We start from the raw sequence: 27,866 nt of genomic DNA on the forward strand, positions 1-27,866 counted from the left end.
ATTTCTGATGTACTTCTGATCATATTTCTGATATATTTCTGATATCATATTTCTGATATATTTCTGATATATTTCTGATGTATTTCTGATATATTTCTGATATCATATTTCTGATATATTTCTGATGTATTTCTGATATATTTCTGATATCATATTTCTGATATATTTCTGATATATTTCTGATGTATTTCTGATATATTTCTGATATCATATTTCTGATATATTTCTGATGTATTTCTGATATATTTCTGATATCATATTTCTGATATATTTCTGATGTATTTCTGATATATTTCTGATATCATATTTCTGATATATTTCTGATGTATGTCTGATATATTTCTGATATATTTCTGATATATTTCTGATGTACTTCTGATCATATTTCTGATATATTTCTGATATCATTTTTCTGATATATTTCTGATATATTTCTGATATATTTCTGATATATTTCTGATGTACTTCTGATCATATTTCTGATATATTTCTGATATCATATTTCTGATATATTTCTGATGTATTTCTGATATATTTCTGATATCATATTTCTGATATATTTCTGATATATTTCTGATATCACATTTCTGATATATTTCTGATATCATATTTCTGATATATTTCTGATATATTTCTGATGTATTTCTGATATATTTCTGATATCATATTTCTGATATATTTCTGATGTATTTCTGATATATTTCTGATATCATATTTCTGATATATTTCTGATGTATTTCTGATATATTTCTGATATCATATTTCTGATATATTTCTGATGTATTTCTGATATATTTCTGATATATTTCTGATATATTTCTGATGTACTTCTGATCATATTTCTGATGTATTTCTGATATCATATTTCTGATATATTTCATATATATATCATATATATTTCTCCATGATATCAGAAGTCTATGGAGAAATTTCAGGTCTAATGATGGATTTAGATGCTTAGGTATCATCATTACTCCTTTTTCTTCACAGCTTCTTGAAGCAAATTGTGGAAATTGTTAAATAATTAGGTAAAGTTACAGCTAGATGGGATGTTTCACTGACTCTGATAGGGAGAGCTGAAGCAGTGAGGATGAATAAACTACCTGGACTGTTATTCCTGTTTCAATCGCTGCCTGTCAGAGTACCAAACTATATCTTTAAAACATCAGACAAATAATAATAATGATAATAATAAAAGAGCAAGAATGAAATCCCATATTCTCCATTGTTGTAAAGAGAGGGGGGTTAATCTCCCCACCTAAAACAGTTCAGGGCAGCTCACTCAGAGCAGCAGTAATGTGGACGGCTGATGATCCTGAGTCTGTCGGTAGAAATAGAGAAGCAGTGGTGTCCAAAGAAACCTCTGGAAACTCTTCCATTAAATGAAAAAGAACTGACAGGAATGAAGATTACAGATGAATGCATCAGGAACACTCAGAAGATTTGGTCATAGTTCATAGAAATGAAGACTATCAGACTCCACATGGAGAGTTCCCAAAATAGCCGCAAATCTGGATTTTATATTTTATATATTTTATATTTTTTAGAAAGGATTCATGTATATCCCACAGGTATTCACAGGACAAACCAGGAACAGTTTAATTTACCAACACAAGGTTTTTACAGATTTTTACAACTCAGAAGTTATCTTCAGAAACATGAAGAATGGGACAACATTTGTGTTCAAGAGCTTATGGCATTCACAGAAACTGAAACTAGAAAGGTGTTATTTCACGGGTTTATGAAGCATTACAACATGAATCTGAGGACAACAACTTCAGGGTCAAAGAGGAACAGGAAGTGGAGGCAAACATTACCATAACGGATGAAAGTGGGAAGACTCTTTTAAATGGACCAGCAGTCCGGTGTGGAGGGGTCTGGTCAGGGCGGGGGTTTCACACACACATTCTGGGCATTTCTTTTATAATGGCTCCTTCACTCCTCATGCTGGGTGTAGAAGAAGACTATCAGTGAAGATCTGATCTACTGGTTGTTAATAGCAAAGAAAACAGGAACAGCATCCTGGCTGAAGCCGCGGCCTCGGAGCAAAACGGAGAGAAAGGCGGAGGAATGTTCAGGTCATGGAAAAATGACAGCGAGATTCAGAGAGAGACGGTTTGTTTGTTTTTCTCGCCGTGTATTTTCAGCTCAAAACAACTTTTATTTTTCAGTGTGTGGGGATGCATAAAATAATTTGACATCTTTAGAAAAACACTGTTGTGGTAGTAACTGAATAGAGCTGAGGTGTGTAAGCGCTGGCAGCCTTTTAGCACGCTGTGGTGGATGTAATCCCGTTGAGGCCTGTGTATGGGTAACAGGTCCACAGGTATGTGGACTGACCTCCACTCAGGACTGGTTTAAGGACTACTCAGTGGAACTAAAACAAATTCAAAGAGTAATGTCATGTAAGGATGGAAGGACTGATAAGTGTATGTTTGAAAGCATCTCCAGAGTTTTACTTAAACAAATGCAAAAATAAAAAAAGTTCAAAAAAAAAAAAAGAGAAAACAGGAAGACCTGCAGAAGGCTGAGGACAGGACAGAGAGTCCTGATAAAGGCTCTACAACTAATGATAAATAGATTCATGAGGTATTTTAAGGTGTGGAGAAAAAAATTTGGTGCATGCTATATGCCAGGCATTACCTGCAACCCTCGGGGCTAAGCCCCGCCCCCCGCCCTGATGTTGAGTCTCCTCTCTGAGTACTGTTTGGTACTAGAACCCTTTTCTATCCATACCTATGCATTCAAATTATGAGGCATCTTTGAGTAAACTTTGAGTTTCTCATTCCTGAGTCCCGGTTGTTGGCCACCCTAGTTCTCGTCACGCTAACATGTTCACGTGGATCTTTAGGGTCCAGTTTTAGTCAGACCAGGATCATTCAGCTGCCCCTATGTGGACCCTCTGATCCTGATGGTGGTAGACCCCGATCAGATCTGCTCCTGGAGCTGAAGGACGGTTTGATAAAACCTGCAGGTGTGTCCGTTCATGACACCTGGACTGTGTGTGTGTGTGTGTGTGTGTGTGTGTTATATCACAGCAGACGGTGTGTATTCTCAGTGTGTTTTTACAACTCTGTGATGGACCAACAGCTACCCCTGCTGGCTGACAGCAGTCACTGCAGCATGGTTTACCCATAATGCCTCAGGCTCAGATGTTAGTGTGTGTGTGTGTGTGTGTGTGTGTGTGTGTGGGGGTGGGTGTGTGTGTGTGTGTGTGTGTGTGTGTGTGTGTGTGTGTGTGTGTGTGTGTGTGTGTGGGTGTGTGTGGGGGTGTGTGGGTGTGTGTGTGTTAGGTGTGTGTGTGTGTGTGTGTGTCAGTGAGACAGGAACATATTTAAGACTTTGACTCAGTCTGAGGGTCAAAAATAAAACCACAGAGAAAAAACAACGTCCAGAGAGTCCTGAACAGATTCATTCTACATTTAAAACCCTGAGAAAATTAGAAACTGTTTAACATGAGTCTAAACGGGACCGGACCAGCTTCAGACACAGGTCCAGGGATGAAGAGGAGGCTCAGGGACTGTTTACATCTTCATCTGGGTATTTAGAGCATTTTCCTTCATTTCTAAATAAATCTCAGAGTTTAATCAATGATAATGTTTTCATGTGTTTGTTTGTTTCTGGTGTGAAGGTTTAAAAATAAAACGGTAGGATGAGTGTTTTTATTCTCTCAGATGGAGCTGCAGTCAGACGTCATTTATATTCATTTAAATGTTTAAATATTACATTAAAAAATAAATGTATGCCCTTAGATTCTATTTTGTTGTTGTTGTTGTTTTATTATTTTCTGTGAAATGTGCGGATCCTCTCTTCAGGTGTTTGTTTGCTTTTGTCATTCATTATTTATTTATTTATTTATTTATTTTATTTTTGCAGTTTCTCTTGTCGGCCACCGTAGAAACACATATAGGTGTAGGTGTTTTGTGTTTGTTTGATTTTTAAAAAGAAATGAATATTTGACATTTATGTAGTGAACTAAATAAAGGTGAATGAACTTTTATTTTGAAATGAGTAAATCTGATGGTATTATTATCAGAGCTGCAGCATTAGCAGATATAAGGCCAGGATTATTCAGAGTCTGTAGAAAATGCCGGCTTGTTTTTCTGTTTGATGATTATTTTTAGGATTTTTAGTCAGGCACTCCGCGGGCGCCCCCTAGCTGTCGGACTCCGGGGTCCTGGCGGGTCCTTCAGCCCTGAGCTGCTCCGTCAGTCTCCTTCCGCTAGCCGATCATCGGTCCAATAATCGATCGATTCGCCGTAAATCCTGATCTCACGGACCGGGTCCCGGGAGTTATGATGGGCGGAAGGACCAGCGCGTTGGCCGCGGGAGTCTGCGGGGCTCTGTTCGTCGGTTACTGCATTTATTTCGACCGGAAGAGACGGAGTGACCCCAACTTCAAGAACAGACTGCGGGAACGTGAGTGCTCTCCTCTTCCTCCTCCTCCTCCTCCTCCTCCTCAGGCCTCAGACCGGGACCGGGACCGGGACAGTCCGGCGCGGTTCGGTTCCGTTTGATGATTAACGCCGTGGTTCTGTTGAATGTTTGAACCGCCCTGTGGTTCCGGCAAAAACCCGGACGTCCCGGTAAAGGAGGTCCAATGACAGGATCCCTGTGGACCTCAGGCTCAGACTCTGAGTCCTGAAGGAGTCCTTTAGCTCTAGACCACAACATAAAGCCCGGGGCCTTCAGGTTAGTCTGGTTTAAGGTAAACCGGATAAAAAACGACAAACTTTGTTTGACTTTTTATTTTATTCTTTAGTTTTTATTGAGAGTGGCTGCTGTCTGATGGGGGCCTGTAGGGGGGGGTGGGGGGGCCTTTAGGGGGGTCCCTACTGTCACTGCATATTTTGCACACGAGCACTGCTGTGGTCTTACAGGTCCTGAGTCGTCTCTTTACACTGAAATGTGCCCAGTAAATGAAAATGCCCACACGCCTGTTAGATCAGACCCAGTCCTGCCGTCACTCAGACATTAACCACAGTTTCCTCGGCCGGAGGAATCCTTGGTTTTCAGGGCGGTAACAGGACGGAACGGCACCAGACTGCGGACGCCGGACGTCTGTGAGCACGTCAGCGTGGATTTCTGTTGAATCATCTTAACCATCGCCTCTGGAAGAGGAACGACGGCCAGAGTGAGAGAATCGTTAATAAAAGACTCAGACGTGAGCAGAGCGTAGCCTTAACTCTTCCGTATCTGATAACCCAGACATTCCCTGGAACACTGCAGGGATGAGCGGGAATTCTAAATAGAACTCAGATCAACCTGGAAATGACCATTTTATCAGATTTGTAGTTTTTTGGTTTAAATCTCCAAATAAATGTATTCTATCCAAAAACCTCTGAACTCTTAGAACGTGTGGAACAGACGCTGAGGAGAACCTTCAGTTTACGATCAGCTGACATCTAAACAGGCGTGTGCTTATCCACACGTCATCTACACACACACGTACCGACGCCTGCAGCCAGGCTCTCATGACGGGAGGAGGTCGTCCTCCGTAGACACGGCTTTATCACGCCAAAGACTGCTACACAGGAAGCTGCCGCTCTGTTGCTGTACCTCTTTCCTGTTTGTGCTGCTGATGGTGAAGGACCACCGTTGGTTTGGGTTGCCGGTCCTTGGAGGGGCCCCCATCTGGCCTGGGGCTAGAACAGTTACCTGCCTAGCCTGTTGACCAGCAGCCCCTCTGGTAGTCCAGCCGGTTTTCGATGAAGCTCTCCTCAGCTTCGGACCAGTTTGACTGCGGGCCGTGTAACATACATGTAACATACATGTAACTAGCATGGGCTCGTGGATGTCCTTCAGAAGGTTCAACCATTCAGCTCCTTTCAGCTCGTGTAAAAATGCCGTCATTTGGCTGATTTATTGAGCTTATTTATACGTATTTAAATGTGCGTGCAGGCCCTCTCTCTGCCCCGTCTTCTATCAGGAGCATTTAAGTGTTGATTGGAAGAGTGGCTCATCACCAGAGGTCAGAGGTCAGACGGCTACAGCTGATCTGTGCTGGATATCTAACGATGCTCCTCTCTCTCTGATCAGCTGCAGATTCACACTGGAGACTGACGCCTCCTCCAGGACAGGTTTCTGTGGTGTATCAGCCACAGACGGGACTACAGATCAGCCCAGAGTTACTCCACCCCGCTCACAGCCGAACTGTTGAAAAACACCTTTACAAGAGCCACAGTCTAAGAGGTGAAAGGTGACAAAACAGCTAGAACAAGCAATAAGAATGAGTTTAAAAATGAGTTACAGGTGGCAAAAAATGCTCCAAAAGTGGCAAAAATGTGGCAAAAAATGAGTGAAAGGTGACTAGAATGGGCAAAAACAGCCAAGAGTCACAAAAATGGGCAGAAATGAGTGGTATGAAATGTAAAAGGTAGCCTAAATGTGGCAGAAAATTGTGAAAAAGGGAAACATCGGCAAAAAGAAGAGGCAAAAATTTTGGGAAAAAGTTTCACAAGTGGTATTGAAAAGCAAAAGGAAGCTTATTTGGAGGAAAAGTGGCCAAAAATGGTAAAAAAAAAAAAAAAAAGTGGGAAAAAATGAGTGAAAAGTGAATAAAATGGGCCAAAAATAGGAAACAAGTGGTATTTAGTGGCAAAAGGTAGCTTATATGGGCAAAATGTGGCAAAAATTGTGAAATAGGGCAAAACTGGGTAAAAAAGTGGCAAAAAGAAAAGGAAAATATTTGGGGGAAAAGGACTCAAGTGGTATTGAATAGCAAAAGGAAGCTTATTTAGATGACAAGTGGCAAAAATGGTGAAAAGTGACTAAAGAAGTTGCAAAAAAAAGGACAAAAATGTATATTTAGTGGCAAAGGGTAGCTTAAATGGGTGAAAAGCAAAAAAAAATGTGAAAATGGGCAAAAAGTGGCAAAAAGAAGAGGCAAAAATTTGGGAAAAAAGGACACAAGTGGTATTGAATAGCAAAAGGAAGCTTATTAGGACAAAAAGTGACAAAAAATGGTTAAAAAAAAAAAAAAGAAAGAAAGAAAGACAGAAAGGGGCAAAAATGGGATAATACAACTTTATTAATCCCCAAAGGGAAATTCATGTGTTTATGGTAGAATTATGTAGTCACAGGGGTAAAAAGAAGAGGGTGTTTAATGGCAACAGGCAGCTCAAATTCTCGTCGCTGCAGGACAGAAAGATATAGAAGATCTTTGATACCGTCAGCAATAAGACTTTATAATTCTGCTCTAAACAGAAGAGGCTCCAGACAGAGGAATTTCCCTTCAGGGAGAAATAAAGTTATTATCATTATTATTATTATTAAATAGGTGAAAAGTGGCAAGAATTGTAAAATTGGCCAAAAGTTTTTCTTTCTAAGGTTTTCTGAGGGAATAATATTTCAGAGGAATAATGAGCCACACGCTGAGTTTCCCTGGATTAGAGAGGAAAACTGTCTAGGAAGGAAACGCCACCTGCAGACACGATGGGCACAACGGTGAATTTTTTAATGACTTTTAGAAACAAAAGCTGACGGTGCGTTTTCATGTTCCATGTTCTCCTGCACATGTGAGAACATTCCAGACCTCGCTGACGTCAGGGCTAACTCATGAAGGATCAGCGGTCCCAGGGTCTCCTGTCCTGTGGTGTTTTTTAAACGCTGGCACTCTTCAGTTTTGATGATCTTTAAATGATGGCTATCAGATCTACAGACACACAAACTTCCTGTTCCTTTAACCTGCAGGTGAACCCAAAGACTCCAGAGAAACCAGCAGCCCTGGGGGGTCCACCTTTTTAGGTCCAGGGTTTGGGGAGGACTGAACCTTGGAGGGTGATTGGATGAATGCTCTGATCTTTTCGTTACGGCCAGTCAGAGCGAGCAAACGTGGCGCCGTGAGAAGAGCAGGCACGTCTAACAGCTGGGATCCGGTCTAACTGCTGCTTCAGCTGCAACCACGCTGATGTTGTTCAACTAAACCACACCCGTAGCTCCGCCTCTTTATCCTCAAATGACTCTGATTGGCCCGTATGTCCTCTGACCAGAAACAAGCCAATCATCTCGAAGCGCTGTGAGCCTGATAACAGCCGTGAAACCTGGACGATTCAGACTCAGATCTAAACCGTGTTTGTGATTCTAAATCAGCGTTTAGCTTCAGTGGCGTGTTTCTGAGATTGAGCGTGTTTGTGTTTGTGTTGCAGGGAGGAGAAAGCAGAAGGCCGCCAAGGAGAGGGCGGGCCTGGCGAAGGTGAGTGCTCTGATGGTGCTGCAGTTCCATATGCACCAGTTAAATCTGTGTGGAGCTACTGGAGTCCACTGACCTGACATCAGACTTTAAACAGGGAGTGGCTGTAGGATCCTGATCTTGGTGTCTGAATGATGTTTCTGCAGCTCCCAGACCTGAAGGACGCTGAGGCGGTGCAGAAGTTCTTCCTGGAGGAGATCCAGCTGGGGGAGGAGCTTCTGGCTCAGGGTAACTCCTCCTCCATGATTTCATTTAGGCTGCATCATAAATGAAACCTGTACCTGCGTGCTTATTGGCTGGCAGTATTTCAGAGTGACTACAGAACCACCAGCTAATAATTTCCTGGTCTGAATCACAACCTAAAACAACCACCCTGTTCTGAAATCCACAGGAGACTATGAGAAAGGCGTGGACCACCTGACCAACGCCATCGCGGTGTGCGGTCAGCCTCAGCAGCTGCTGCAGGTTCTTCAGCAGACTCTGCCGCCGCCCGTCTTCCAGATGCTGCTCACCAAACTGCCCACCATCAGCCAGGTGAGTCAGGACTCCTCAGTCCTGGTGCTTCATGGGTAATTTGGAGCTTCAGCACCTCACTCAGAAGTCCTGGGCCAGACGTGTTTAGAGGCCACGCCCCTTTTTATCTGAATGAAACCACAGATCCCTGATTGGCTGTTTCTGCTTGTTTCCTCAGCGTATCGTGAGTGCACAGAGTCTGAGTGAGGACGATATAGAATAAGGAGAGGATCAAACCCCTTCCGTTCGCCCTCCTCTTCCTCACGTGGACTCCTCCTCTCATTCTGACCTGCCAACGCCTCGGTCGCCATCACTCCGGCCGACGTCTCCCACTCCCTGTCAAGGCGTCCTTAAGGAAATTCATTTTTTTATTCCTGGTAACTCCGCGACGCTAGAGTTTGTTTTTTTACTTCAGTGACCCGTTTTTGGGGTATTTCAGGGTCATCCTCCATCTTTAGTAGAACCAACAGGACCGGGTGGTGTTGAAGTCATTGGTCAGCTTCTTCCTTCAGGTGATGTAGCTCACATCCCTACAGCGCCATGTACCGGGTTTACAGCTCTGGTTCTAATATCACAGGTACACCAACAGGAATCTTCAGCGTATTTATTCTTTTGTTATCAGTCTTTCTGTTTGTTTAGAAACACTTTTTAAAAAGTGATGAAATGTTTCGTTCATCGTAAGAGGAAAATCCTCTTTGGGGAAAAAACAAATAAAAAGTGAACAACTACAGCTGTCGTGTGTTCTTTCAGCTGTTTTCATGTTGTAGCAGGTGTTTCAGAGCTGTTAGAAAAAAAAGAAAACTTTATTAACACCAGAAAAACCGACGCCTTCTGGAAGATTCCACGCTGCTCACAAGAAAGTTTCAGTCCTGTGGGAACTTTTCTACATCAGAGGATGACGGCCGCTCAGTTTCTATTTCTAAACTTAAACTTTTTATCATTCTGAGATCAAAGTCAGGATTCTGAGATCAAAGTCAGGATTCTGTGATCAAAGTCAGGATTCTGAGATCAAAGTCAGGATTCTGTGATCAAAGTCAGGATTCTGAGATCGAAGTCAGGATTCTGAGATCGAAGTCAGGATTCTGAGATCGAAGTCAGGATTCTGAGATCAAAGTCAGGATTCTGAGATCGAAGTCAGGATTCTGTGATCGAAGTCAGGATTCTGAGATCGAAGTCAGGATTCTGAGATCGAAGTCAGGATTCTGAGATCAAAGTCAGGATTCTGAGATCAAAGTCAGGATTCTGAGATCAAAGTCAGGATTCTGTGATCGAAGTCAGGATTCTGTGATCGAAGTCAGGATTCTGAGATCAAAGTCAGGATTCTGAGATCAAAGTCAGGATTCTGAGATCAAAGTCAGGATTCTGTGATCAAAGTCAGGATTCTGAGATCAAAGTCAGGATTCTGAGATCAAAGTCAGGATTCTGAGATCAAAGTCAGGATTCTGAGATCGAAGTCAGGATTCTGAGATCGAAGTCAGGATTCTGAGATCGAAGTCAGGATTCTGAGATCAAAGTCAGGATTCTGAGATCGAAGTCAGGATTCTGAGATCAAAGTCAGGATTCTGTGATCGAAGTCAGGATTCTGAGATCGAAGTCAGGATTCTGAGATCGAAGTCAGGATTCTGAGATCAAAGTCAGGATTCTGTGCTCAAAGTCAGGATTCTGAGATCAAAGTCAGGATTCTGTGCTCAAAGTCAGGATTCTGAGATCAAAGTCAGGATTCTGAGATCAAAGTCAGGATTCTGTGATCAAAGTCAGGATTCTGAGATCAAAGTCAGGATTCTGTGATCAAAGTCAGGATTCTGAGATCGAAGTCAGGATTCTGAGATCGAAGTCAGGATTCTGAGATCGAAGTCAGGATTCTGAGATCAAAGTCAGGATTCTGAGATCGAAGTCAGGATTCTGTGATCGAAGTCAGGATTCTGAGATCAAAGTCAGGATTCTGAGATCAAAGTCAGGATTCTGAGATCAAAGTCAGGATTCTGAGATCAAAGTCAGGATTCTGTGATCGAAGTCAGGATTCTGTGATCGAAGTCAGGATTCTGAGATCAAAGTCAGGATTCTGAGATCAAAGTCAGGATTCTGAGATCAAAGTCAGGATTCTGTGATCAAAGTCATGATTCTGAGATCAAAGTCAGGATTCTGAGATCAAAGTCAGGATTCTGAGATCAAAGTCAGGATTCTGAGATCGAAGTCAGGATTCTGAGATCGAAGTCAGGATTCTGAGATCAAAGTCAGGATTCTGAGATCAAAGTCAGGATTCTGAGATCGAAGTCAGGATTCTGAGATCAAAGTCAGGATTCTGTGCTCAAAGTCAGGATTCTGAGATCAAAGTCAGGATTCTGAGATCGAAGTCAGGATTCTGAGATCAAAGTCAGGATTCTGTGATCAAAGTCAGGATTCTGAGATCAAAGTCAGGATTCTGAGATCGAAGTCAGGATTCTGAGATCGAAGTCAGGATTCTGAGATCGAAGTCAGGATTCTGAGATCGAAGTCAGGATTCTGAGATCAAAGTCAGGATTCTGTGATCAAAGTCAGGATTCTGTGATCAAAGTCAGGATTCTGTGATCAAAGTCATGATTCTGAGATCAAAGTCAGGATTCTGAGATCAAAGTCAGGATTCTGTGCTCAAAGTCAGGATTCTGAGATCAAAGTCAGGATTCTGTGATCAAAGTCAGGATTCGGAGATCAAAGTCAGGATTCTGTGATCAAAGTCAGGATTCTGTGATCAAAGTCAGGATTCTGAGATCGAAGTCAGGATTCTGTGATCGAAGTTAGGATTCTGAGATCAAAGTCAGGATTCTGAGATCGAAGTCAGGATTCTGAGATCGAAGTCAGGATTCTGTGATCGAAGTCAGGATTCTGAGATCGAAGTCAGGATTCTGAGATCAAAGTCAGGATTCTGTGATCAAAGTCAGGATTCTGAGATCAAAGTCAGGATTCTGAGATCAAAGTCAGGATTCTGTGATCAAAGTCAGGATTCTGAGATCAAAGTCAGGATTCTGAGATCAAAGTCAGGATTCTGAGATCGAAGTCAGGATTCTGAGATCGAAGTCAGGATTCTGAGATCGAAGTCAGGATTCTGAGATCAAAGTCAGGATTCTGTGATCAAAGTCAGGATTCTGTGATCAAAGTCAGGATTCTGAGATCAAAGTCAGGATTCTGAGATCAAAGTCAGGATTCTGTGATCAAAGTCATGATTCTGAGATCAAAGTCAGGATTCTGAGATCAAAGTCAGGATTCTGTGCTCAAAGTCAGGATTCTGAGATCAAAGTCAGGATTCTGTGATCAAAGTCAGGATTCTGAGATCAAAGTCAGGATTCTGTGATCAAAGTCAGGATTCTGTGATCAAAGTCAGGATTCTGAGATCGAAGTCAGGATTCTGAGATCAAAGTCAGGATTCTGTGATCGAAGTCAGGATTCTGAGATCGAAGTCAGGATTCTGAGATCGAAGTCAGGATTCTGAGATCAAAGTCAGGATTCTGAGATCAAAGTCAGGATTCTCTGATCAGTCAGAATTCTTTCTTTTTTCTAAGACTTTCAAAAAAATCTGTATCATGGCAAAAAAGTGCTCCCAATTCTTTTCTCCACATTTCACATGCTGGATATATTACAATGTTCCCTCTGAGCTATATGTACTCATTAGAAAGTTGTTTGAGATCACAGTACCAGAATTCTGAACCTTTATGATTCTAGAAAATATGAAATAGGACCAGGACCTCTTTCATACCAAGACATGGAGAAAGAATTCCTAGAAGATCAGTTTACAGAAATTTAAATCAAACTAAAAGGAATTTGAAGCTTCAATGATCCGGGGACTGGGTGAGCTGTTAAAGGACTACTTTGTGTTTATCTGCTGCTGCCCCCTGCTGGACATTAGAGAGAACACAGGCTCACTGTCAGACATTTAGCTTCCACCCTCAGATTAGAGCCCTGGAGATATTTTACATGTCATTGCTGTATGTGAGGTTTTATTTGATTCATTATCTACTTCAATAAAAACAGAATTACACGTTTTGCAGGTTGAATTTTATTTTTTAGTACAAAACTACAGACAAACATGAATGAAGACATCAGGAGCAGCAGATGAAAAATCCTTTTAGGACTGCATGAATCCTGTTAGAGAGGAGCACGCTCTAAGTGTTGAGCTTTTTTATTAAATGAAAAGTTAAAACCTTCTTAGAAACAAATAAAGGACATCTGAAAGTCTCTGAACCTCCTCAGAACAGAGAGGATGGCCCGACACTTCTTTAAACAGTCCGGGTCTGTTCTTCTGTTGGGTTTTCAGAGTAAATCCAGCCTCACCAGTCCTCCACACGTTTCTCTCCTCTCAGATGTGAACGGCCTTATTACTCTTCTTCTGTCCTTTCTTCTTAACCTTTCTGTTCGGATCCGTCATCTCTCCCTTGAAGGAGCCCGAGCTTTTGGTCGATTTCTGTTTGTTTCCAGAGAATTTCTTTGGAGACTTGATTCCTCCTCGTCCGCCTCCTCTCTCCCTGCCCGGGCCCCTAAAAGAACCTTTCTGTGGGCCCTTTGTGGGACCCTTGGAGGGGCCCCTGCCAGCCTTCCCCTTGGGTTCTTTACTGTCACTTTTCTTCAGCTTCTCCTTCTTCACTGACCTCTTCACCCGGATAGACCTGCCCTCCAGTTTGGAGCCGTCCAGCTCCAACGCCAGCTGCACTGAGTCAGCGCTCTGTGGGGGGAAATACACGACCAGAAATGTGCAATCAGAAATATGAAATCAGAAATATGAAATCAGAAACATGAAATCAGAAATATGAAATCAGAAACATGAAATCAGAAACATGAAATCAGAAACATGAAATCAGAAACATGAAATCAGAAATATGAAATCAGAAACATGAAATCAGAAACATGAAATCAGAAACATGAAATCAGAAATATGAAATCAGAAACATGAAATCAGAAACATGAAATCAGAAACATGAAATCAGAAATATGAAATCAGAAACATGAAATCAGAAACATGAAATCAGAAACATGAAATCAGAAATATGAAATCAGAAACATGAAATCAGAAATATGAAATCAGAAACATGAAATCAGAAATATGAAATCAGAAACATGAAATCAGAAACATGAAATCAGAAACATGAAATCAGAAACATGAAATCAGAAACATGCATATGTGGATGTTACATCCTGAAACTCTCTATATGACCTTTCTCGGGTGTCTCCTTTACTTTAGACCAAAGTGTTGAAAAATACCTTTGCAAGAGCCACAATCTAAGCAGTGAAAACAAGAACAATAACAGCTAGAAGGAGCAATAAAAATAAGTAAATCTGGCAAAAAATGGCCCAAAAGCAGCAAAAATGAATGACAGGGGGCGACAATGAGGATAAAAAGTGGAAAAAAAGACCAAAAGTAGCAAAAATGAGTGAGAAGTTACAAAAACTGAATTACAGATAGCAAAAAAAAAAATGAAAAGTGATTAAAATGGGCAAAAAACAGTCAAGATTGGCAAAAATGGGCAAAAAATAGATAACAAGTGGTATTAAATGGCAAAATGTATCTTAATTGGGCGAAAAATGGTGAAAAAGGGGCAAAAACTGGGAAAAAAAGTAGCAAAAAAAGTTTCAAAAGTGGGCAAAATATTTGAAAAAATGTTTTTTTAATAGCAATAGGTAACTTAATTGTGTGAAAAATAGCAACAAATGTGGAAAAAGGGCAAAAATGGTGAGAAAAAATTGGTATTTAAAAACAAAAGGAAGCTTAAATGGGTGAAAAGTGGCCAAAAATGTTGGAAAGGGGCAAAAGTTTCCTTTTTTAAGGCTTTCTGGGGAATATTTAAAATGAAGACATAGAAGAGTTACAAGTTGAGTATCACTGCTTTAGATTATAAACACTTAGGATCTGAAATGTTTAAATGAAGACCTCCAGAAGAGGAGCCCAGGACTGGAGCAGTCCTACCTCAAAGAGGACGTAGCCAAATCCTTTCCCCAGTCCAGAGGTCGGGTCTCGTACCAACCGCACAGCCTCCACTGAACCGCACTCCTCGAAGTGACGGCGAAAAGCAGACTCATTTATCTCTGCAGAAACATTCACAGGAAGTAAGTTCACTTCAAAATAGAAGACCCACATTCAATCTGAATCACTCAGTCTGCAGACTCACCGAACGACAGATTCCCCACGAACACGGAGCGTTTGTGGTCGTGCTGCGGGGACAGAGAGAACCAGAAACAGGTTTATTATCTAGAAATGGTTTATTATTTAGAGCAGGTTTTATCATTAAAGCAGGTTTTTAATATAATAAAGTAGGGCTGGGCGATATATCCAGTATACTCCATATATCCCAGCTTTTGCCTCCATGATATACAGTATAAAATGACTATACTGCGAATATCGGAGTATAAATTATGTGGAAGTTTTGAGCCGTCAGCGTTCATTTCTTGCTGGAGTTTCACTTCTCCCATTGTCCCTGAATGCAACTCTCACAGCAGAGAGCGCACTCTCTCTCCTCCACCAATCCAGAAAACTCCTCTGCACATGTGCACCAGCGGCGAGAAGCAAGGGAGAGGAAGGTAAACACAGCAGCGTGGCTAGTTAGCGGGGAGTGAGCTGACTTTAGAGACAGAAACAGCGCTGGATCTGCAGCGGCGAGCAGCCGTTCAACTTTGAAAAGGAAGAGGTCGAACTCACGCGGTATTCGATGTAATACGCCGCAAGATGACTCCGAGATAACGGCGGCAGTGACACAGCACGTCACTAACGACATGAGCCCAGCGTTGTTGAAAAGACACTTAACCCAGAATAGGAGAGTTACCTGGCTGCCAGCATTTTGCTGTCCCATTGTTGCTGTGGTTTTTTTTGTTTGTTCTGTAAAGCGTCTTTGAGTTTCCTAGAAAAGCGCTACATGAGTCTGATGAATTATTATTGTTATTATTCAAACTCCCTGCCAGAGTGCTACATGTCAGAGAAGACGGCCCAGCAGCAGACAAATGTGATCCACATCTACAGAGCCTTATCTCAGCCTTCCCGTTCAAAACACGACAACAAGGAGAGGAAATGTTCCCGCCTCCAGACGAGCTTCCCCCTGATCCCACAGGACAGTTTACTGAAAAAGGACTAAAGACGCTGTCCTGTTATGAACCCGCCAGAAACTGGTCCAGCATTCAACCGCACAGGTACCGGACTAATAGAATCACAGCTATGAGCCTGAACGGTGGACTAGACTGCAGGGTTCTGGTCTGAATGGAGGACTAGACTGCAGAGTTCTGGTCTGAATGGAGGACTAGACTGCAGAGTTCTGGTCTGAATGGAGGACTAGACTGCAGGGTTCTGGTCTGAATGGAGGACTAGACTGCAGGGTTCTGGTCTGAATGGAGGACTAGACTGCAGGGTTCTGGTCTGAATGGAGGACTAGACTGCAGGGTTCTGGTCTGAATGGAGGACTAGACTGCAGGGTTCTGGTCTGAATGGAGGACTAGACTGCAGGGTTCTGGTCTGAATGGAGGACTAGACTGCAGGGTTCTGGTCTGAATGGAGGACTAGACTGCAGGGTTCTGGTCTGAATGGAGGACTAGACTGCAGGGTTCTGGTCTGAATGGAGGACTAGACTGCAGGGTTCTGGTCTGAATGGAGGACTAGACTGCAGGGTTCTGGTCTGAATGGAGGACTAGACTGCAGAGTTCTGGTCTGAATGGAGGACTAGACTGCAGGGTTCTGGTCTGAATGGAGGACTAGACTGCAGGGTTCTGGTCTGAATGGAGGACTAGACTGCAGGGTTCTGGTCTGAATGGAGGACTAGACTGCAGGGTTCTGGTCTGAATGGAGGACTAGACTGCAGGGTTCTGGTCTGAATGGAGGACTAGACTGCAGGGTTCTGGTCTGAATGGAGGACTAGACTGCAGGGTTCTGGTCTGAATGGAGGACTAGACTGCAGGGTTCTGGTCTGAATGGAGGACTAGACTGCAGGGTTCTGGTCTGAATGGAGGACTAGACTGCAGGGTTCTGGTCTGAATGGAGGACTAGACTGCAGGGTTCTGGTCTGAATGGAGGACTAGACTGCAGGGTTCTGGTCTGAATGGAGGACTAGACTGCAGGGTTCTGGTCTGAATGGAGGACTAGACTGCAGGGTTCTGGTCTGAATGGAGGACTAGACTGCAGGGTTCTGGTCTGAATGGAGGACTAGACTGCAGGGTTCTGGTCTGAATGGAGGACTAGACTGCAGGGTTCTGGTCTGAATGGAGGACTAGACTGCAGGGTTCTGGTCTGAATGGAGGACTAGACTGCAGGGTTCTGGTCTGAATGGAGGACTAGACTGCAGAGTTCTGGTCTGAATGGAGGACTAGACTGCAGGGTTCTGGTCTGAATGGAGGACTAGACTGCAGGGTTCTGGTCTGAATGGAGGACTAGACTGCAGAGTTCTGGTCTGAATGGAGGACTAGACTGCAGGGTTCTGGTCTGAATGGAGGACTAGACTGCAGGGTTCTGGTCTGAATGGAGGACTAGACTGCAGGGTTCTGGTCTGAATGGAGGACTAGACTGCAGGGTTCTGGTCTGAATGGAGGACTAGACTGCAGGGTTCTGGTCTGAATGGAGGACTAGACTGCAGGGTTCTGGTCTGAATGGAGGACTAGACTGCAGGGTTCTGGTCTGAATGGAGGACTAGACTGCAGGGTTCTGGTCTGAATGGAGGACTAGACTGCAGGGTTCTGGTCTGAATGGAGGACTAGACTGCAGGGTTCTGGTCTGAATGGAGGACTAGACTGCTGAGTTCTGGTCTGAATGGAGGACTAGACTGCAGGGTTCTGGTCTGAATGGAGGACTAGACTGCAGGGTTCTGGTCTGAATGGAGGACTAGACTGCAGGGTTCTGGTCTGAATGGAGGACTAGACTGCAGGGTTCTGGTCTGAATGGAGGACTAGACTGCAGGGTTCTGGTCTGAATGGAGGACTAGACTGCAGAGTTCTGGTCTGAATGGAGGACTAGACTGCAGGGTTCTGGTCTGAATGGAGGACTAGACTGCAGGGTTCTGGTCTGAATGGAGGACTAGACTGCAGGGTTCTGGTCTGAATGGAGGACTAGACTGCAGGGTTCTGGTCTGAATGGTGGACTAGACTGCAGGGTTCTGGTCTGAATGGAGGACTAGACTGCAGGGTTCTGGTCTGAATGGAGGACTAGACTGCAGGGTTCTGGTCTGAATGGAGGACTAGACTGCAGAGTTCTGGTCTGAATGGAGGACTAGACTGCAGGGTCTGGTCTGAATGGTGGACTAGACTGCAGGGTTCTGGTCTGAATGGAGGACTAGACTGCAGGGTTCTGGTCTGAATGGAGGACTAGACTGCAGGGTTCTGGTCTGAATGGAGGACTAGACTGCAGGGTTCTGGTCTGAATGGAGGACTAGACTGCAGGGTTCTGGTCTGAATGGAGGACTAGACTGCAGGGTTCTGGTCTGAATGGAGGACTAGACTGCAGGGTTCTGGTCTGAATGGAGGACTAGACTGCAGGGTTCTGGTCTTCATGCAGGACTGGTGAGTTTTGTAGGTTTTCTTCCTCCTTCGTTCTATAATCAGCAATAATAAACGTAACAGAGAAAAATTTCAGGACTTTCCATCGGGGCTAAAAACGAGTATTTCATGGTTTATGAATTTTTGATTTATTAGTAAAATTGACTGAAGTCGTTTTCACACTAAAACTGCTAAATTTGACTTTATATTGATTTTTACTTTCTCCAAACAACGTTATTAAAAACCCAATAGGACAGTCTATTTTATCACCAAACTCGTGTCATTTGGGGCTGAATTAAAAACAGCTGCTGAGAGGACATTTCAGTATATCGTGATATATATCGTGTATCAGGATATAGCAAAAATAAATGGGGACATCAATTTTAGGCCGTATCGCCCAGCCCTAAAGCAAAGGTTTTAACGTTGTAAAATGAACCCTGCAGACTCACGGAGGAGTTGTCGGCCACTCGGTCCACTCGGATGTGAAAGTCTTTCTGGATCTCCATGCCGTTCCTGTCAGAGAGGAGAATCGTGTTCATTCAAACGTTGACGGCGTTTCTGTGTGTCTGTCATCGCTGAGTCAGCGTCTCACCTCTCCAACGCCTTCATCACTCCTTCTTCATCTTTAAAAACCACGTAGGCGTTCATGCTCTGCTTCTTAGGATGAACTTTACGTCTGAAGGAAAAAAGAAGCTTTTACTACTTTTAACCCTTTATTGAATCGTGATTGTCCCGCTAAGACCAGGAGACCTGGTTAGGACGTCCCAGACCAGAGACACTCAGTCTCCTGCTTGTTCAGCTCCGCCCACCTCTGTTGCTTCCTAGTTTTTTCTGATTGAGGAGTTTCTTCACTAAAATTTACTGAACAGTCAATCATGATCATTTCATGGATAACATGAGGGAGAAAAGCGGCTAAAAAGTGGCAACACCATCCAGTTTCTCATCACTAGCTACTCCCAAAGCATTCTGGGAACGCCTGCAGCCCAAAGCCTGAAGGCGTCACCACTTTAACAGCTTTTCTCCCTCAGCCTACATGTGGATCACACTGTTCTTCCTCTGTAACAGAGCTCAAACTGATGTTGACGCACATTCAGCCCTAAACTAACCTGAGATGGCTGAACATCAGTCTCTCTGTCTAGTTTAGTTTCACTTCTCTCCTGCTGCAAAGCTGCTGCTGACACATTTCCTGATGTGGGCCTTCACAATAAAAGCACTTTAAAAAGACCACTTTTATTCTGAAGACCTTGGAAAGAGCATGTTTGTCATTGATGTAGCCTAGCAGAGACTGTGGTGAGTGCCTGAGCTACTGTAGCTACTGTAGCTGCTGCTCTGACCGCGTTTAAGGCCACGGCTCGCTTCTTAAATCCCCACGGACTAAAAACAAGAGTGGTGAGTTAAAACATCTTTAAACACGTTTAAGAGCATCAGCTGGAATAAAGACAAACCCAGCTGATCCGTTGTGTCTGCTCTGCAGAGAGGGCACACTCTGCTGAAGGTGTGCTTACACCGACGTCTCACCTGTGGCTGTATTCAGGTTCACAGGGGCTAACGTCTATAACAGCAGGTCTACCTGCTGAAGGTGTGCTTACACCGACGTCTCACCTGTGGCTGTATTCAGGTTCACAGGGGCTAACGTCTATAACAGCAGGTCTACCTGCTGAAGGTGTGCTTACACCGACGTCTCACCTGTGGCTGTATTCAGGTTCACAGGGGCTAACGTCTATAACAGCAGGTCTACCTGCTGAAGGTGTGCTTACACCGTCGTCTCACCCAGAGCAGTTGAGAGAGTTACGTCAACTCCATAGACGCCAGTGGGCCAATAATTTTACAGCAGTGGTGGATCATGGGAGCCCCCGATAGTTCCAAACAATGCGACCGGTTCAACAGGATTCCTATGGCGAAGGCGTGTTTCTCGCATTTATGGAAGGTGAATTTACAGGTGGGAAGCTACAGTTGACATTTTAATGATGACTATTTAACAAACACATTTGAATCAACTTAACGATGTAATTTAAAGCGTGATAGCTCATCAATTTTAAATAATATTAGTTTGAATGTTACGGTAGCAAAGACTCGTGGCTAACGCAGACAGTTAACTAGCTTACCTTTGCTATCGGTGAACTGTGATTGAAATTATCCTCAGTAGCTTAGCTAGGAGGACACTGCAGGACGTTAACTATGGACATTAGCTAATGTAATGATTTTCTAACAGTGGGTGCTAATATGCTAACACTAATGTTAGTGTTTGTTTTGTCTGAAGCGAAGTGTTAGCTTCTTAGTTTGATGGGTGTTCGTGGTTATTCAGCAGTTTTAACCACCAAATATGAAGCCCACTCTGATGATGTTGATAGTAATTGCCTTGATAATTGCCATAATAATAGTCATAGTTTGCTGCAGTTCAAGCTGATTTAAATGTTAGGTATGAGGTTGTGTAAGATGATGTCATACCTTGTTTAGCTATTATTATCAGGTGCAGCAGTAGTCTAACGTTACCTTAAAGGTGTCGTCTTTTGCAGCTTCTCAGTGTTCATCCAGAAGCTTCAGCCTGCACACAGGAGATACTGCCCCGGAGGACCTACACAATATTCAAAATACTGCTTTTTCCAGTTACTGTTAAACTGCCAACGCTGGATTTCTGTTGATATTTTACTGACTAGACTTCTTCTGACTTTGCAAGATCCAAAGCAGTTAGCCAGCCTTTACTTCTCTCCTGCTCTTGGAAGACTGGAAGCAACTAGAGGCTCCACAGCAGCTGTGAAGATAGTCTGCTCTGAGTGGAACACATCGCTTTGTTATTGATAGGTCCACATTTTAATGGTTTTTGTTTTTCCTTTTTAAATCAGAGGGTGCCATGTTAAATTCCCACTGTGACGTCCTGGGTGCCTACGCAGGTGTTGAACACGGGTCTGCTTCTTGTTACAGCTCACATCTCTGATGAACACTCTTTAGCATTAGGCCTGTGTGGTTAATCTGGAAACAACGGGACTGAATAAAATGTTTTTAGGAAATCGTGTAAGCCATTGTTTTACTGCTAGAACATTTAATTTTTGTTGAATATCATGGATAACTAGTAACACAACACTGTGGGTTGGTTTCAGTCACGAGCTGTCACTTTCATATTTTTATATACAGCGCTTAACAAATTAATCTTCTTTTTAGACCCAAATGTGAGCCGGCTCACTGGGCTTCTCTGAGAAGTCAGAAATGAATCAAGCATAACATTCAACCACTAAAACTCATTTTTCTCTTCAGGAATGACAGTAAATAACTATAATCTGACATATTAATCAGAAATATTCATGTGCTTTACTATTTTTTCAGTTTTTTGTAAATCAGTACATTTGAAAATTCATGGGTAACAATAATAATTCTATTTTAGTGTTAAAAATATCATTTGGGTTAGAGAGCTTCGACATATTGGTGTATTAACCATTGCAGAAACATGAAAAATGACGTTGGTAATTACCAATGTTGTTAATTTAGGGCAGCTGTGGCAGAAACCTGACTTTGGGTGGTGGTCTCATAAATTTGTTAAGCACTGTATACATACAGTAGATGGATACGATTCTGAGTTTCTTCCCCTCCACCACAGCATATTGCAGCTTGGAGTATCTTACAACAGCCATTGTGTATGGACTACAGATTGATCACTTAGATATTTTATACTTCACAGAGCTTCCTACATGCTTTAAGTTAATGAAGCTAAGTTACAACATAGACATCGTCCTTGAAACATCTGAACATGTTTTCCTGCTCAGGAGTATCACACAGGCTTCTTTCTTTGTCTGAAATGTTAAAACAAAACAAGTCAGTAATTTTCAAAATCACCAACGTTGATGTTTTGAACAAGGTAATTTAGTAACGTTACTGTGTCAAGCAATGTTTGCTCGTCAAGAACGTAAGTGAAGCCAGCTAGTTTACTGTCTACATTCTTCCTTTTCAGAGGAAATTTCGTCGATTTTAAAAGCATTATCACAATAATAATGTTCCTACACATGCGCATGGACTATGTGTCACGCTGGAATATATCTATATCTATATATGAATGTAAAAAAATGAAAATATTGGTAAGTAGTTACCAGAAATCACAGCTAAGCAGTTCATTTAAATGGCCCGCCAAGCTTTGTTTGGAACTATTTGGCTGCTACATGAACCACGTGACCCTCTAACTTCCAGACCTCTCAATGACGCAACTCTCTCTCTCAGTGGCTCTGGTCTCACCTGTCTAAAGTCTGTGATGATTAAAGCAGAGAGCTGTGGCTGTATTCAGGTTTACAGGGGCTAACGTCTCTATAACAGCAGGTCTACCTGCTGAAGCTGTGCTTAAACCGACGTCCCACCTGTCTAAGGCAGAGAGCTGTGGCTGAGAATGGTGGTCGAAGAAGCAGCTGTAAATACCGTCATCCTCTACTGACTGGTAGAAAATCACCTGCTGAGGCTAACTCAGAGATTTTCACAATAAAAGCACCCAGTTCATACGTGGTGTGGACTAAATATGGACTTACTTTATGACTGCAACTTTACGGGACATGGACGGATCCTCTCTGACCTGCAGGGAAAAACACGTGACTGATTCAGGAGAGGATTCCACGCCACAGCGGCTTTCCTAGCCGTCTGAATCCTGAACAGGCGGTTTAAATGACGGACATGATGTGCAATTTTTTTCTGAACCTCCTGATTTGTGTTTTTGTAAATTGGATATGAAATGTTGTATTAAAGGGAGTCAGAATTTTATGTCATTCTCATATTTAGGAAGAAAACTGTACAAAAAAGTAGGATTTTTGTCAACTATTCTAGAAAAACTGCCACTTGGATGACTGCATGATAAGTAATTTATAACATCTCTGCAGCAAATAAAGTTTTAAAATGTGGATTTTGACACAAATATATAAATGTATCTTGATGTTGCTAGATCAGTATGTGTTTTATGTGTTTTTGTGGGTCATTTATTGTGCTTTTACTGTTATGTCAAACCCTGTAAAGCACTTGGGTCAACTGTTTTTAATGTTCCATTGATTGCCCCGCCCTTCTCTGCAGTACCATTTATTATTTTCTATGATTTTATTTATTTCTGTTGGTTTTGTGGTCGATGAGTGTATTTGACTTTTTACTGCCTCAGACAAATAAAACGGATTGAAATGAGGGCTTGAAATAAATAAATATTATAATAAATACAATTGTATAATATACATTCTATAATTTTCTTTCTTATCAATAAATATAAATAATAAAATTATATTAATAATAATAAAACGGATTGAAATGAGAGCTTGAAATAAAAATAAATATTATAATAAATACAATTGTATAATATACATTCTATAATTTTATTAATATCAATAAATATAAATAATAAAATTATATTTATAATAATAAAACGGATTGAAATGAGCTTAAAATAAATAAATAAAATAATAAATAAATAATACATTAATATAATAAGAAAAACATTAGATGTATATATTTATATTCATATTAATTAATCTAAATATTAATAATATCAGTGTAATAATAAATAAAACTGATTTAAATGAGAGCTTAAAAAAAATAAATAATTAACAAATAAATAATAAATATAAAATAATTCAAATTTTATGTAATATTTATTATATTTACCTGTTCACCAATGCATACGACTCCTAACATTCATATTTTTCTCCTGTCCCATTGTTGCTGTGTTTTTTGTTTTTGTTTGTTCTGTAAAGCGTCTCTGAGTTTTCCTAGAAAAACGCTATATAAGTCTGATGAATTATTATTATTATTGTTATTATTAATACATATAAATATTATATATAATAATATTATTAATATATAATAATATATAAAACTAATTGAAATGAGAGCCTAAAATAAATAAATCAATAAAGAAATAATTAATAAAATAATAAAGAAATAATAAATATTATAATAAACTTTTATAATATGTATATATATTAATATTAATAAATATAATATTAATAATATAGTTATATTAATAATAATTAAAACTGATTGAAATGAGAGCTTAAAATGAATAAATAAAATAAAACGATAAATATAACAAATATTTTTTATTATTTATATATATTAATATTAATAAATATTAATATAAACATTTATATTTATTTCTAATAATAACAAATGAAACTGACTGAAGTGAGAGCCTTTGGCGGCTGTCTTGTTTTTCCCGTTTTAACAGAAGTGATGAGACAGTCTGCCTTTAAACCAAAGAAGAAGAACCAAACTGTGTCTGTGTTATTTACCACAGAGCGAAACCGGATGGACTCGATGGCTCCTTTCTCCCTGAAGAGAGTCTGCAGAGTCTGAAAGAGACAAACACACCAAAATAAAGTTCTCCTTCTCTGCTGACCAGGAACACGCCTGCAGAAACCTCATCTCTAGAAACGACATCAACGTGAAGCAGTCCAGATCAACACACGCCAAGATCTGCAGCAGACGGAGAAATAAGAACTAAAGAACAGGAGCAGAGTTCCTCTCTACCTTCTTGGTGCAGCCAATGGGAAGGTTTCCCACAAACACCGTCCTCTTGCTCTTCATCGCCTCCTCCTGCTTCCTGGCTCTCACTTTCTGCCTCTTCATCACCATCTGCTCCACATCGATCTCCCCGCCCGGCTCCGGAGCTTTCCTCTTCTTACTCTTCCTCACTGACGTCTGCTGCTCTCGCTCGTCCTCGTCTGCGTTCTGTAGACCGCTCTCTCTGAAACACAGTATGAAAATGAGCGGGATGGAGAACTGGCTCCAGGATATGACAGAGAGGAAGCTCTGTGGCGTCCTGACCTGTGCTCCAGCGTCTCCTCTGCCTCTGATTTCTCCTTCTTCTTCTTCTTCTTCTTGTTCTGCTCCTGCTGACCTGGACGTTTCCCTTCTGGAGCTTCTTTCTGCTGCTCTTTTTCCTCTGAGCTCTTTCTGACAGGCTGCCACAAAACAACAAAACATTCTCACCAATCATCAAACAGTTATCCATCCGCCGCTGTAAATAGTCCCTAGTAAGGCCCCTTCAGCTGGTAGTGACAGATCTGTGCTGGAATAAAGCGTTGGGCTGTGTTTTCATGGATGCTCATTCACCTGAGGGGCAGCTGCGAACAGCACGGGTGCAGCTGGTGCAGCGCTGCTGAATAAAGCCGACAGCGACGATCCCGAGTCTGCAGGGTTCTTCTGGAACAAACTTCCCGAAACCTGGCCGACCACGTAGTCGGACGACCGTTGATCTGCCGCCGCCGCTTCGCTGTGGACGGAGACGGTGAGGTTAAAACGATACAGCAAACTCAGACCTCCTAAAATACACTGACCAGAACGTTTCTCCACAGAACCACGGGCTCTTGACCTTTTTAGTCTCCTACACCACATGGACAAAAGTATTCGGCCACACCTGTTAATTGTTGAACTCAGGTGTTCCAGTCAGACCCACAGGTGTATAAATGGCACGGCAACAGCTGCATCACCAAGGCCAGCATCGACCCTGGACTGTGGAGTGACCAATCATCTTCTCTGTTTACAGTCAGATGGTGAGCCTGGGTGTGGAGGATGCTGGGAGAACGTTACCTGTCTGACTGAGGAGGGGTAATGGTCTGGTTTTCAGGGTCTGGTCCAGACCCCTTATCTCCAGTGAAGGACCATCTTAAAGGGGACATATTATGCAAAAAACACTTTTTCAGGCTTTTCTGGGAGGGTTGATGGTTCGAATCCCAGTCTAAACTTTGGAAAAAAGTTTTGGTAATTTCACGAGTGCTGCATCCGTTTCCTGAGAGGGGTGTGGTCAGGGGCGGAGTCAGACAGCTCATTAACATTTAAAGCCACAGACACAGAAACAGCTGGTTCTGATCAGGGCTGAAACAGAGGAGGGTTTTAGAGCTGCAGAGAGTTTTTACAGAAATAAGCTTCACAGGACCTCTGAGACGATATAAACTGGTCTTAAAGGGGTAAAATCTGTGACCTTTAATGCCTCAGCTGACCAGGACATTCTGGACAATGCTGTGCCAATACAGTCCCTGCTGGTGGCTGAATACTTTTGTCCATATAGTGTACGTTTTATGACACCGAAATTCAGACTGGAACGTCTGTGTGAGAACATCTCAGCATCACAAATGTTAATCCCAATAAAATCAGATAAACTCTGAGTCTCAGTCCTTCCAGGATGATAAAGAATATTTAACCATGTGGCGGTACGTGTATCTGAGTCCTGAATTAGACCAGCGCCACTCAACCAAACAGCCAAACTGATGAAAAATACATTTACAAGAGCCACAGTCTAAGAGGGGAAAAGCTGCAAAAACAGCTTGAGGAAGCAAAAACACCAAGTTAAAGGTGGCAAAAACGGTCAAAAAAGCTGTAAAAAGGTGGGAAAATGGGGAAAAGCTGGCATTTAATGGCAAAAGGCAGCTGGAGTGGGTGAAATATTGCAAAGAAGCAGGATAAAAGTGGCTAAAACTGACGAAAAACAGGCTACAAGGGAAAAATGTAGCAAAATGGTCAAAAAGTGGCTAAAAGAAGCAGAAAAATGGAGTAAAAGCAGCAGAAATGTATAAAAAGTGGCAAAAAAAAGGGGGGGGGGGCAAAATGGGCATGCAATGGAGAAAACTGGGTGAAAAGCTGCAAAAACAGCTTGAAGAAGCAACAACAATAATTATTAAAGGTGGCAAAAATGGTCAAAAAAGCAGCAAAACGGGGTTAAGAGCTGGAGAGAAAACGTGGAACAGGGTCAGAAGGTAGCAAAAAAATGGGGGAGTAGGGACAGAAATGAGTTGCAGGCGACAAAGAATGGTCGAAAATGGTCAAAACTGGTCAAAACTGGTTGAAAATGGTCAAAACTGGTCAAAACTGGTCGAAAATGGTCAAAACTGGTCAAAAATGGTCAAAACTGGTCAAAAATGGTCAAAAATGGTCAAAAATTGGCAAAAAATGGTCAAAAATGGTCAAAAATTGGCAAGAAATGGTCAAAAATGGTCAAAACTGGTCACAAATGGTCAAAACTGGTCAAAACTGGTTGAAAATGGTCAAAACTGGTCAAAAATGGTCAAAAATGGTCGAAAATGGTCAAAACTGGTCAAAAATGGTCAAAACTGGTCAAAAATGGTCAAAAATGGTCAAAAATGGTCAAAAATTGGCAAAAAATGGTCAAAACTGGTCGAAAATGGTCAAAAATGGTCAAAAATGGTCAAAACTGGTCACAAATGGTCAAAACTGGTCAAAACTGGTCAAATATGTGGCAAAAAATGGTCAAAAATGGTCAAAAATTGTCAAAACTGGTCAAAAATGGTCAAAAATGGGCAAAAAATGAGCGAAAAGTGACTAAAACAGGCAAAAGCAGTCGAGAGTGGCTACAGTCACTGCCACACTTTGAAAAGCCCTGACGTAGAGTGTGTGCTGCAGTTAAATGCTTCCCCGCCATGTCTAGCTGTAAAAGGATAATACATGTTGAAGTCCCGGTAAAGACCCGGCTCTGGTGCTGTTATATGGATGAATGTGAACCTGAGAGTGTAAACAAACCTCTGTTTAAGTTTCTTCTTCATGGTTTCTTCTAGAAGATTCCGGAAGTCAGACTCCGTCCCTCCCTAATAACAAACCAAAACAAATGTCTGGTAAACGGCGGCGTTTATTTTATTTTTCTATACTCTATTAACATGATCGATACAGCACAGACACGCGTTTTTAACAGCAGCACAGCTGTACTACTGTGGACTAAATCCTACGG

General features: G+C 41.9%; 2 protein-coding genes across 2 annotated transcripts; one reads left to right on the forward strand and one right to left on the reverse strand.

Annotated features, from left to right (window-relative positions):
• The first annotated feature begins 4,167 nt into the window (after positions 1–4,167).
• On the forward strand, positions 4,168–9,434 carry tomm20b (translocase of outer mitochondrial membrane 20b). The gene is made up of 5 exons (XM_041784064.1): positions 4,168–4,419; positions 8,148–8,194; positions 8,338–8,419; positions 8,583–8,725; positions 8,883–9,434. The coding sequence occupies exons 1-5, from the start codon at positions 4,296–4,298 to the stop codon at positions 8,925–8,927; spliced, it is 441 nt and encodes a 146-aa protein (XP_041639998.1). The 5' UTR covers positions 4,168–4,295; the 3' UTR covers positions 8,928–9,434.
• Positions 9,435–12,657: 3,223 nt separating this feature from the next.
• rbm34 (RNA binding motif protein 34) lies at positions 12,658–27,838 on the reverse strand. Its single transcript, XM_041784258.1, has 11 exons — positions 27,662–27,838; positions 25,241–25,400; positions 24,953–25,089; positions 24,656–24,872; positions 24,418–24,477; positions 22,681–22,724; positions 18,768–18,851; positions 18,625–18,688; positions 14,839–14,881; positions 14,637–14,755; positions 12,658–13,397 (listed from the first exon to the last, which is right to left on the reverse strand). Exons 1-11 carry the CDS (start codon positions 27,682–27,684, stop codon positions 13,035–13,037), a joined length of 1,314 nt encoding a protein of 437 aa, XP_041640192.1. The 5' UTR covers positions 27,685–27,838; the 3' UTR covers positions 12,658–13,034.
• Between the last annotated feature and the right edge of the window lie 28 nt (positions 27,839–27,866).

The sequence above is a fragment of the Cheilinus undulatus genome, linkage group 4, assembly GCF_018320785.1.
Source record: "Cheilinus undulatus linkage group 4, ASM1832078v1, whole genome shotgun sequence".
NCBI lineage: Eukaryota > Metazoa > Chordata > Actinopteri > Labriformes > Labridae > Cheilinus > Cheilinus undulatus.

Coding starts and splice junctions, on each gene's coding strand:
- tomm20b (XM_041784064.1), top strand. CDS start 4,296: ATGATGGGCGGAAGGACCAGCGCGTTGGCCGCGGGAGTCTGCGGGGCT. Junction 4,420..8,147: donor CAAGAACAGACTGCGGGAAC/GTGAGTGCTCTC, acceptor TTTGTGTTGCAG/GGAGGAGAAAGCAGAAGGCC. Junction 8,420..8,582: donor GGAGGAGCTTCTGGCTCAGG/GTAACTCCTCCT, acceptor TGAAATCCACAG/GAGACTATGAGAAAGGCGTG.
- rbm34 (XM_041784258.1), bottom strand. CDS start 27,684: ATGAAGAAGAAACTTAAACAGAG. Junction 14,756..14,838: donor CGTGGGGAATCTGTCGTTCG/GTGAGTCTGCAG, acceptor ATGTTTCTGCAG/AGATAAATGAGTCTGCTTTT. Junction 13,398..14,636: donor TTGGCTACGTCCTCTTTGAG/GTAGGACTGCTC, acceptor TTCCCCCCACAG/AGCGCTGACTCAGTGCAGCT.